This window comes from Rissa tridactyla, chromosome 6, assembly GCF_028500815.1.
Source record: "Rissa tridactyla isolate bRisTri1 chromosome 6, bRisTri1.patW.cur.20221130, whole genome shotgun sequence".
Taxonomy (NCBI): domain Eukaryota; kingdom Metazoa; phylum Chordata; class Aves; order Charadriiformes; family Laridae; genus Rissa; species Rissa tridactyla.
The window spans coordinates 51,289,163-51,300,934 of record NC_071471.1 but is presented as its reverse complement, the minus strand read 5'-3'; the positions used below and the strand labels follow the sequence as shown (position 1 = coordinate 51,300,934).

At 65.6% G+C, this 11,772-nt stretch overlaps 1 protein-coding gene across 1 annotated transcript; it reads right to left on the bottom strand.

Annotated features, from left to right (window-relative positions):
• Positions 1–604: 604 nt before the first annotated feature.
• Positions 605–10,599, bottom strand: TMEM150A (transmembrane protein 150A). Its single transcript, XM_054205837.1, has 7 exons — positions 10,330–10,599; positions 8,143–8,190; positions 5,787–5,858; positions 5,558–5,625; positions 5,302–5,429; positions 4,123–4,300; positions 605–2,356 (listed from the first exon to the last, which is right to left on the bottom strand). Exons 1-7 carry the CDS (start codon positions 10,407–10,409, stop codon positions 2,112–2,114), a joined length of 819 nt encoding a protein of 272 aa, XP_054061812.1. The 5' UTR covers positions 10,410–10,599; the 3' UTR covers positions 605–2,111.
• Positions 10,600–11,772: the final 1,173 nt, after the last annotated feature.

Genomic DNA, 11,772 nt, shown 5'->3' with positions numbered 1-11,772 from the left:
CCCCCGCGCTCAGCAATCCCCCGGGCCAGGCGCGGGCACAGGGCCGCTGTCGGCTAGGGTGCTCTCCCCACTGCTGCGAGCAGCCCTGCCCGCTGCCCGGCCGGCACACGGCTCAGCCGCGATCACCCCGGTGGACCGGCACCTCCCGGGCAGCGACCTCCTCTCCCCCGTCCGCCCCCCTGCCCCCGTCTGCTCCGGCCCGGCTCCGCGGAGCAGTCGCCCGGCCCGCCCCGGCCGCTTGCCTTCAGCTCCAGCCCCGGCGCGGCCGACTCGCCCCGGCCGCGGCCCCGGGAAAGTCCCGTCCCGGCTCCGCCTCCCGGGGCTTCCCGAGCCCGGCTCCGCCCCGGCGGGGACGGCGGCGGGGTGGCGCTGGGGGATACCCCCCCGCGACGGGATGGGACGTGCAACTCCAGGCTGCTGCATCCCGGGTGAGAACGCTTGTCTTCCACCTTGCCCGACACTCGGGACAGGGAACCGAGCCCCGGGCTCACAGCCGTCCCCCGACGGCCGCGGGACGCTTCGTCCCCCACCCCTTTGGACCCCGGCCCCCGCGCCGGTCGCTACCCCAGCCCTGCACAGCAGGGAAGGAGAGTCTGCCTCACCCTTGGCTGATTTTCACTTTTATTATTGTAAATTCACTGTTCTTTCTTTATATATATATATATTTTTAAACATATATTAGATATAAAAGTCAGAAATGCTCCTCTTCGAACTACATATACAGGTGGATTTATAGGCCGAGTTTGAAAAGGTGGGCAAGTCAGGAAGCCCAACCTGACCAATGCGCACAGCAGCAGCAAATGCCCCTCTCCAGGGACAAGGGAAAATTTATATATATACATATATGTGTATATATATATGTATATGTAGATCTATGTATACAGAGAGACATGCACACCCATTCATTGCCCTGTACAGCCCACCCCACACCCCAGCCCCTGCCCAGGACGCCGCAGGCTGGGGCTGAGCCGCACGGGCTCTCACTGGGCAGGCGCTGGCTGGGCTGAGCGCTGGGCAAGGCACCGAAGGACGGATTTGGGAATCCTGGCAGAGCGGGGCGTGGGGTTCCTCTGCTCCTACACAAACGCGTGGCCTCTCCGTGCCTGCGCTCCCTGGGTGGGAGGGCTGGCAGCAGCCCATCCCCAGGCTGGGAGAGCAGGGCTGGGGCGCGCAGGGACAGCGTGCAGGGGCTGTCCTGCAGAGTCAGCTTAAGCTGGCAGCGCTATGGAGGGGAAATCCAGCGCGCTGCAGGCGCTGTGCTTGCAGGACATCCCTGGTTTGACGGTAAATGCAGAGATCCATTTCCTCACCTAGCTGGCTGCCAGGAAGCACGGGAATGCCGTGGCCCAGGAGGTGAAACCTGCCTCAGCAGTTCTCCTCCAAGCTGAAAAAATGCGGGAAAGTCATCAGAAGGCCCTGAGCAGCGACAGCCAGGTCCCACTGGGGCTGCTAGTGTCACCCTGCAGCAGTGCAAGCCACTGCCCCCACCCAGGCAGGCTGGCAGGGAGACACCCCCCACTGCCATCCTCACTCGGGGTGCAGAGACCGGCACTGTCATCACCCGCCAAGGAAGGGAAAAGGCACTCTGGGATTTCTGCTCCTCGGACACAGTCACAGTGGCCGGCTGGAAGGCTTGCCTTGCCTAACCCTGCCCCGGTGGCTGCGGAGGAGGGAGGGAGGGAGGAATGGCGATCCCTCCTCCCCAGTGCACCAGACTTGGGTGGTGAGGGGAGGGCGAGCCCCCTGCTCCCCCATATCCCTTACAGAAGGGGGCCTCTGTATGATTGCCTACAACAGCCCCCGACTCAGCAGGGCTCGGGGGCACACCCCGGCTCTGCCAATGGCAGAACCAGGCTGGCACCTCCGCAGTGACCCCAAACCCTGGGAGCAGGGAGTGGGCAGCTCCTGCAGGGGACACCAGCTGCTGGCGGAGCTGCGGCTGCAGCTCCCACCAGGAGGGGAGGGCGCCGCACGCCCACGCATGCACACATACACACACACACGCACCCAGAGGCAGCCAGGGTCTCTGAGACATTCAGGATGAGGGAGTCACCAGCACATGCCAAGTTGGGGGTCCCCGCCATGAGCCTTAAGGCCTCCCCGTGTAGGGGTCAGGCCATGGCCAGGCCCTCTGCATGGCTGTGGATGTGGACTGTGCTGGACACACTGCTCTCGCCTTTGTAACTTTTGGGGGCCCGGCTGGCTTTCAGCAGGACCAGGAAGGTGTCTGTGGAGATGGCCCCAAACTCAAAGGTGAAGGTGCCATAGAAGACCAGGACATCAATGATGAACACCCACTCGCACAGGGCAGCCACATGCTGCAGCACAAAGCTCTCCTGGATGAAGAACACACCACCTGAGGGCATGCCCGTCAAGGAAAGCACAGCTGGACCCCAACCACCCCATGGAGGACCACATCCCACTGCTGCTGCATGCTGGGGGGCCCGCGAGCCCCTCTCTGCAGGAAACACACCACCACCCTTAAAACCAAGAAACCCACATGCTTCCGCCAGCACCGGGAAGGCCCCGCCATGGGTGAGGCGGTGGCACACATGCCCAAACCAGCCCCGGTAAATCACAGGACCGATGCCAGGCGGGGATTTTCTGCAGAGCCTGGGGCAGGGGGAACTCAGGCTGCAGCCCTCAGGGCAAGCCGGGTGCCCGGCTGCCTCACCCTCCCCACACCCCTCCCCTCTTCCTCAAACCGGGCTGACACTCCCCATCTTCCCACGGGAGGCAAAGCTGATAAAGCTCCTCAGCTCTCCCTCCCCTCAGTAAGGGGGTTTGGGCTGCTGCGTCCCAGCTCCGCAGCACCCCCCGTCCCTCTGCGCTGCTGGCTGTCTCACCCCAGGGAGGGGGCCTGCTCCCTCCCCTCCAGGTCCTACTGCTGCCAGAGCTTTCTTACGCTTCTCTCATTCCCACTGGGGATCTCTATGGAAACCTACTGCCCGAGCCACCACGGGTGAGGGGAGAAGGCAGGTACAACTGCCAGCCCTCCAGGTGAGGCCTCTGGCAGTGTCCTGCCTTCTGCCAGCGAGACCAAGATCTGGGAGAGCCAGAGAGGCAGGGACCTGACCTGCAGAGCCCTCTGCTCACTCACCCCATCCCACCAGGAGAGGTCACAGCCCTTTTCCCGCATGGTCCCCACCACAGCTCGCTGCTTTCCCACTTCCAGTCCCCAGTGCTTACAGAGCAGGCAGGCACCAAGCCGTCTCCCTTGTCCTTACATGCCCTGCCTGTCCCTCCCAGTTGGCATGGCCCCGCGGCGCTCCTGCCCTTCCCAGCTCCCTGCCTGCTTCCTGGCCCGCCTGCCTGCTGCGGTGACAGAGCAGGACCCTCTGGCACATCCCAGACCCGCCAGCACCCCCCAGGCTCCTCCTGGCCAGACCCCAGCCAGCCTCTTTGGGACCTGTGGACACCGCATGCTTTATCCCCTTCCTGCCCAATAACCACCAGCTTGTTTCCCAATTTATCCCTAACCTCAGGTCCAAATAAGCCCCTGGATCCACGGCCACACACTCAGGACCATTCTTCCAGCCCTGTTCGGCCTGCCGCCGTGCCCTCCCTCCCCGGCATGGGTTGCAGACCCCAGCGCCGGCTCACCGAGCCCTCCCTCGTCCCAGGGGCAGCTCAGTCAGGTGGCCGGCAGAGGTGCTGCCATGCGCCTGCCTGGCACCCACACAGAGCACTTTTGTACTCAGCTTCGGTCATGCAGGTGACTCGCATGGACTCTGCATTGCCGAGGGCTCAACATACCTTTGTCTCATTAAAAAAACCCAACAAACCAACAATTAACCGGTCCTTCCACTCTGCAAGGTGTGGGGATGGAGCCTGCAGCGGCAGCTAGGCTGGGCTGCAGCAGCCTGGTTTGGGGCTGCTTTGGGGGACCCCAGCGCCCCAAAAGGATCCCACCAGGATCCCCTTCCCTCGTCACCCCTGCACTGCCCTGACACTGCCGCTCCTCCGGCCTAAACCTGCAGCGAGCTGCCCGCCCTCAGCCCCCTGCCCAGCCCCTCCTGGCACCGTGCCTCGCTGCCAGACCAAAGGCTGGAGGATGTGGGGCGCATACCCCCTGCAAGGAGCCCATCCCAGATCTCCTCCCCACACCCTTCAGAAGGATACTGAAGACAAGGGTGAGGAAGGCCACAGCAGTGAGGATGCTACGTAAGTGGCCGGTCCAGTACTGCCCGGGGGTTTTGGCCATGCGGTAGGTGAGGATGGACTGCAGGAGCAGGAACAGCATGCTGGTGGGGAAGGCTACCCCCGCTCCGATGTAGTGCAGCACCTTGGCGTGATCCACCTGCAGGGGAGAGACCACGGTGCCGGCCCCCTGGGATGCTCCTCCGGAGTGGCTCTGCTCCAGGGGGTGGGCAGTGCCAGGAGCGGATCCAGGCAGTGTGCGGTGCCCGAGTCCTGGCTGAAGAGCAGATTGGGACCTGCTGCTGGGATCTCCAAGTGCTGCTTTGTGCATCCATGGGGTTGCAGCTCCTGAGCCCCTTGAGCCAACAGCCCTGCCATGCCCAGGGGCATGGGGAAGGGCTGCCCCCTGCCCTGAGCAGCATCTGGGGCTGCCTGCAGCCCCTCCTGGGGGGTCACAGCCCACCCCTCTGCCTTGAGCAGCATCTGGGGCTGCCTGCACGCCCCCCTGGGGGTCACAGTCCGGCCTTCAGCAGAGCCGCTGAGCCATGGCTGGGGCACAAGGGGGACTGGGGCCAGCAAAGCTTCTCCCGGGGGGCGGCGCCGGCAGCAGCCTCCTGCCAAGCGGAAGGGACCGGCTGCTGCAGGCAGCAAGCAGGCAGCTGCTGGGAGGCCGGTGCCTGGCAGTGCAGGCATGGGGGTGAGTGCTGCCGGCTGCCGCCAAGCCCCGGGCCGCTCCAGACCCTGCTCAGGCTCTGCCCAGACACGTTTCCTGGCATGGGCCCCCGAGCAGCCAACATCCACAGCGGGATGGCCGGGCAGCGAGAGCGCCCGCAGCTTGGCCGGGTCTCCTCTGCCCAGCTGGCGTGTCCCTGCCCGCGCAGGGTGACGTGTCCATGGAGGGGACAGAGCATGCAGAGGGTCTCAGATAAGTGTCAGACCAAACACAGCAGCTTAATCTGGACCTGCAAGTATGAGCGCACACACCAAGAGGAGCTCCAGCGCCTGGAGAAGCACAGCGCCCGGTGCAGGTGAAGGAGGGCACGGATAGCGGGGGCTGGACCAAAACAACCACCCCAAATCCTACAGTGCTGAGCACTGCCACTGCTCCGCTCCAGCCAAGCACCCCCCCTCGTTGAGGACCCCCCTGAGGAGATGCCTTACCTGGAAGTTGCCGACCATGGTGAGGCCAGCGGCGCAGACCCAGCCGGTGGCCAGCCCCAGGGTGTTGAGGAGGGACGGCCCGAGGCGCTCCAGGAGGTGGGCGTAGCGCAGCAGCCCCACCAGGATGACTGCGGGAGGGAGACACAGCCTCGTCGCACACCTGCGGACCCCCACCACCCGCCCCTGCCCCCCGCCGGGCGTGAGTGCCACAGGGCACCCGGCTCCCAGCCCCACTCCCCCAGCAGCGGGCACTTACCCATGAAGGAGCCCAGGCTGCAGATGAGGCTGAAGAAGCAGCTCTCGGGAGGCAGGGTGCCACATTTGCTGCAGGGACAAGGCAAGACCCGGGAAGCCCTTAGCCGGGGGGCACTGGGGTGCGGCGCCTGGCCCCCTCCCCAGGACACGCTCCTGGGTTACCCCGGGGGTGCTCTCAGGGCGGCTCTGACCCCCGGCCGACCCCGTGCTCCCACCCCGTGGCTGCTCACCTGACGAGGGGGATGTGGTCCAGCGTGCAGCAGGAGCCAGGGCTGTCCACACCACACGACTGGTTGTAATTCCTGCCGGGAGCAAAGGGACAGCCTAGGAGAGCCGAGTTGCTGCCCGGGACCCTCCTGCCCACAGGCCCTGCAAGGGCAGCAGAGCTGCCCCCAAGACAGCGCAGCCCAACCCCAGGGATGTGCCCGCACCCTGGGGACAAACCCCTCCAGGGAGTGACCCAGCAGGGTCCTCCGGGAGCATCACGCCTGGGTTTCCACCGCCTGTCCCCTGCCTGCTGGCTCTGCTGCCCACCCGGCGTCCCTGCCTGCAAGGGAGAGGCCATGTCGGGGCAGGGGGCTGCACGGATCGGGGTGCGGGGCTCGGCGGCGTTCTTGCAGCCCTGCAGCCCGAGCAGGAGCAGGAGCACACACACGCCAGCCCCGCCACACACATCCCGGGGTGGGAGCGCAGGTGGAGCCAGGCACGCAGCCACCGACAGCTCCGGGCTTGCACGGGACGCCGAGCTGAGCGGGAAACGGCCCCCGCGGCCACGAGCAGCACCGGGCAGTGCCACCCCGCCTGGGAGGGAGGGAGCTGCCTGGGGGGACACGGCAGGAGCAAGCCCCCAGGCTGCCCTGGGGAGCCTGGCTGGGCATCCCCCCGGGGGGCTGTTATCAGCGCCCAGCGCCGCGGGGCTGGGGCAGGGCTCTGCCGCCCGCAGACACCGCAGAGCCCTGGAAGTGCCTCCTGCGGCCACCGACCCTGCGAGCCCTGGGGACCCAGCTCTTATCAGCCCGAGACACCTTCCTGTACCACAGCTGCTGCCTGCAACCGTAACTAAATTCCCCACTGTGGGGGTACGTGCCCCCTTGCCCCCCCAGCTCTCCCAGGAGCTGGCACACATTTGCAGGGGGTTTTTGAGTGTCCCTTTGCTGCAGCATCACCCAGGCACCCGGCACCTCTGCCTGGCACAGCTGAGCAGTGCCCCATCCCCACCCCGCTGGCAGGGACCCCACAGCCCTGTGCCCCAAAGGGCCCCCCCAGACACCCCCAGCCCCACGGAGGGGATGGGAGCCAGGGGCCACCAGCGCCGCCCTGCCCCTGGCCCAGGCTGACCGCCAGCCACCTCCAGCCCCTCAGCAAGCGCATGGTTAAAATGGCCTTTTTGGAAAGGGCCGGGCTGGGCTCTGGTGTTTTTTCAGTCTCCTTTACTGGCGGCTTTATTTTCCGACCGAGAACCCCAGCGAGGCGTGGAGCACCACGGCCTCCTCAAGGGCTGCTCTTGGGGCCGTTGTTTGGTTTGGGAGGGTTTTTTTATTATTGTTATTTTGTTTAAAGCGAGCAGCCCGAGGCCGGGAAGCATTATTCATCATTAAGGGCTGGCTGTGCGGTGGAGACAACCCGACACACACATTCTTCCCAGGGCAGAATCAGCCATCAGGCAGGAAATGGCAGCAGGTTTTTTTTTTCCCCCTTCTCCTTCAAACACTCCAGCAAGAATTAAACTAACATGGATTTTTCTGGGCAGATTTTTAAGGATACACAACAAGCCAAAAACCCTGCAGAAGAAGTTGCCAAGAGAGCAAACAGGGTTTTTTTTTTTTTCCCATTTTTTTTCCTCCTGCGCCTCATCCCCCATCCCAGGGTGCTACAGGCGGCTGCTCTGCCCGTGGGGTGGCCGGGAGCCGCGGAGCTGTCCCATCCCCCTGGCACTGCCAGATTTAGCCTCAAGCAAGCAAGCTTCAGCCTTTTCCATGGAGACACACGGCCCTCTGTAATTCCCTGACCACTTATTTTCATACTTTCTCCGTGCTGTGTTTTCTCAATGGCCTCCTTCTCCCTGTCTGATTTGCGGCAGGGCTGGACCGTTCACCGGCGCAGCCGTAACCGCAGGCTTTCCTGCGGTTATGAAGGGAGGGTGGCTTTTGGTAGCCCTCCCCAGCCCTGGCATCCTCACTGCTTTGCTAATGCGGGGCCAAGCCCTGCCAGCAGCTTGTCCCCAAGCCGCTATGCTCCCAAAAGCCACTCGCGGGCTGGACGGGAGACACGTGCCCTGGGGCGACTGTGCCCCATCACTGTCACCACCATGTCTGCTGGGAGAGAAGGTGACTCTGTGCCCCCTTTAGTGCTTCCACCTCTCCCGTCATCCCCAGACAGGGGAAAAATACCCAGTCCCAGGGCCAGCCTGGCACCCAACCCCCTCTTCAGCACGGTGATGGTGCAGGCGGTGCCTCGGCTACCTGGTGGACTGGCACAACATGGCATGGCTCAATGGGACGGACTGGAGAGGGACCCCTGGCATTGTGGGGACTCTAACAGAGCTGGTCCATGGCAAAGGGCCCCTGCCACCCCCCCAGGCCTTACCAGTTATGGACGGGGCAGATATGGTTGTTGGAGAGTGCCATGGCGTACCTGGGGGAGAGACAACAACAGGGATTACCACAGCCACCCCTCTCCCTGCATCCCCAGCCCCAGGGACGAGCCATGGGAGCCGGGGGTACAATCTCTCGCTGCCTGCCAGGGGCCAACACTCGTCCTGTGGCACTCCCGGCTTTATGAGGCAGGAAAAAGAAAAGCAAGTGGATGAGCCCAGCCCTCGCTCTGGGGAGCTCCCACATCCCCCTGCCTGGCACCCCCATCCCCACCGAGAGCCGCCTCCTGCTCCACTTCAGTTCAGCTGCCGCTACTCCGGCGGGGCCTCTTCCCCATGGTGCTACTGTGCTCCCCAGGCCCTGGGGGGCTGCTCTGCCGCAGAGCCCCCCACCCCAGCACTGGGGCTCTCCACCAGCCTACAGCCATGCAGGGTGTCACCTGATGGCCACTGGGCTCTGCTGTGCTTGCCCCAGCCCCTTGCTGGCCAGTGTCCGGAGCTAAATGAAGCCTGGATAAGTAGTCGGTGTGTTGGCAAGGCATTTTAGGTAGATCGGCTCTGTTGAGCATTTCACTGTGGAGTTACCCCCACACCTCAGTCGGTGTAACAAGGGGTTCGTGACGTGCACCCCGCTCAGCTCCGGGGGGTCTCGGCCCCGTGGCCCCTCCAGCCAGCGAGGAGCCATCCGCCCTGGCAGCCACAGCAGCGGGAGGCACCGCGCTGTTCACATCGCTGCCGCCAGCGGCCGTAAACAGCTCAGGTTAAAAATAGGCCCTGACACCGGTAAGAAAACCCCTCTCCCGCCTGAGCTGGCCACGTAACAGCCGGGCTGTGAAAAGGACGATCCCAGCAGAGAGGCACTGGGGCAAAGAGCGGGACACCTGGGGGGAGCCACAGGGCAGCGCTGCCCACCTCAAGGGTCACCCACCAAGAGCATCGCCCCCCCGCAGACCTCTCACCCAGCCACTTCCCAGCACAGGTCTCCCCCCAGCACCCAGTCCCCGTCCTGGCTCCCCGTGCCCTCCTGGGAGGGGGCAATAACCCAAGAGAGGGACAAATGGCACTGCCTTCCCCCAGCAGGATGCGCCCCCATCCACCGGGTACCCCCTCATAGCTCTGCATCCCAGGCATGGCTGGCAGGGCCCCACATGGACCACGCGTTCCCACATGCAACTACCCAGCCTCACCCCACCACTGCGCAGACGAGGGACACAGTGTCCCCTGGGCGGCTGCAGGACATGTTTGGGGACAGAAAAAGGGCCCGAGTTCTGCTCCCCCCTCCCAGGGGAACTCTGGCGGTGAGGATCGTGAGCAGCATCTCCCACCCGTGCTGCCCTGGGCTGGAGGAGCATCTTCCCGCCCCCAGCGTCACCCACAGGAGACAGCCAGGGCTTCGCGAGGCATCCAGGGGAAAAACTTGGAGCATGAGTTCCCCGCACTTGGGTCAGCATTCACCTTTGTTGTGAAGGAGAGCGGGGGATACCACAGGGGGGAAGCTCTCGGAGGGACCTGCATGGTACGGGGTGCATTTGCTTCATCCCCCACCCCAGAAAGTCCCATCACCTGTGCTGGGGCTCCCTGTGCCTCTGGGAAAAGTACCTCATCCAGTGCCCACCACCCCTGCGGTAGTGACACCGGGGGGCTGGTGGGGCGGAACAGGACAGCCCTACATGACCAGCTGAGATCCCAGGGCCAAGGCCCAGGGAAGGGACTGGCAGGGTGGGCTAGTGCCACTCACCCAGGTGACACAGCCTCTGCCCCTAGCACAAATGTCCCCTGGCTCTCCCATCCATCTGGCACTTGGGATGGGTACCCATGTGCTGGGGGCATCGCTCCCAAGGCCGTTCCCGTGCCACCTAAGCATCAGCCGCGCTCACACTTGGACAGGGGCATGCGATCCCACGGGGTGTCAGGGGCGCAAGGCCAGGGAGCCACACGCCAGCACCGCTGCCGGGACGCAGTGACCACGCAGGGTGACTGTGGGGGGACGGGGCGGTGTGGAAGCGACCGAGCATGCAGAAGTGCCCCAACCTGACGTGGGCCCAGCGGTGCCCCGCAACCCCCTGCCCCGCTGCGTCCCGCAGCATCCTCCAGCCCCCCGCCCCGCAGCATCCCGCCCCGCAGCCCGGGCGACCCCGGGCCCGCCGCCGCGGGGTGAGGGGCAGTCCGGCGGCACTCACACGATCCACATGCCGGTGATGGTGAAGGCGGGCAGCGTGACGGGCAGGATCCCCCAGGCCGGCATCCTGGGGCCGGGCATGCCCCGCCGGGCTACGGGCGAGCGGGGCCGCCGGGGGAGCCTCCCCGCTGCCTCCTGCTGCCGGGCCGCCGCCGGGCCGCGCTCCCCATGGGCGGCCGGGGCCGGTGGCCGGCGCCGGGCGGGCGGAGGTCGGTGGGTCGGTCGGTGGGTCCGGCCGTGCGGAGCCGAGCCCAGCCGAGCCGGGACAGCCCAGGCCGGCCCCGCCCCGCGGGCAGCGCGGGTGCCGTCGGCGGGCAAGGCCCGCCCCGTCCGGCGGGGAGCGGGCGGCGGGGAGCGGGGACGGCCCGGCGCGGCCCCGGGCGCCACGTGGCGGCGGCGCTGCCGGCCCCGGGGCGGGGAGAGGAGGGGGGAGAACAACGGCACCGGGCAGGCGGGGGGGGTGCAGGGGCAGGCGGCCCGACCCACCCCCGCAGCGCGGTCAGGTGTGCCCGGGACACGGCCGGGGCGGAGGGACAGGGCTCCTGCTCGGCAGACACGGCGCAGGGGGTCGAGGGTTGGGGGGGGGAACTGCCAGCTGCAAATACCCCCTCCCCGGGGCTGCCTCTGCCAAGGCTGGGTCGGGCAGCAGCAGCTGGCTGCAGGGCGCTGGGGATTCCACACACACACACGCCCCCCCAGCCCCCGGTGATGCTCTCTCTGCCCCACACACCGTCCCTGTGCCCATGGGCTCCTCCAGCAAGCGTAGGCCCAAGGACACCATGTCAGTGCAGGGTGAGGCAGGAGGTACAGCGCCAGGCGAGGGCTGGGTACAGGAGACCTTCCTCAGTCCCCTCTTCTTCCTCGTGGGAAGAGGCTTAACATGGGCTCAGCCTTCCCTCCCGAGGACAAGGCTCAGGGTAAGCCCCTGCCTTGACTGTTGTCGTGCCCTCACTAAATGGCTGGCGACACCGTGGCTGCCTCACACCCTGCGAGCCACTGCCTGCACGCACCCTCCCGACCCGGTGTGCCTGACCTCTCCTTTCCCAGACGCTTTCTACAAACGGCTCAACACAGGATTACATTTAGCAGCCACCCACTAACTCTGCTGCCCAGAGAAATCTCCATTTTTCTTACATGGAAAACTTGAGGAAGCACGACTTCCCCTGGCAGAGCAGTCGGGCGGTGGCAGTCCCCTGGCCCTGTGGGTAACTCGGCCATAACCCACCCCCCGACTCCGCCACTGCTCGCGGGCCCGTGTTTGCAAGTCCCAAAACAGGTGGTGTAGCCAAAGGGTGCGTGCACCCCTCAGGCCCCAGTGGCTGGTGCTCATGGAGCCTGCACCTTCCCACTCCTCCTAGGGCACGGAGCTGCCTGGGAGCCGCAGCTGCCCTGGCCATGGCAGGAGAGGAGCTCTGGCCACCCACTACCTTCACCCAGGCCCAGG

Bases quoted from the DNA above. Each gene is read 5' to 3' on its own strand.
- TMEM150A (XM_054205837.1), bottom strand. From the start codon at position 10,409: ATGCCCGGCCCCAGGATGCCGGCCTGGGGGATCCTGCCCGTCACGCTG. The intron at 8,191-10,329 runs GTGAGTGCCGCC...TCTCTCCCCCAG, and splicing joins ATCACCGGCATGTGGATCGT to GTACGCCATGGCACTCTCCA. The intron at 5,430-5,557 runs GTAAGTGCCCGC...TCCCTCCCGCAG, and splicing joins CAGCCTGGGCTCCTTCATGG to TCATCCTGGTGGGGCTGCTG.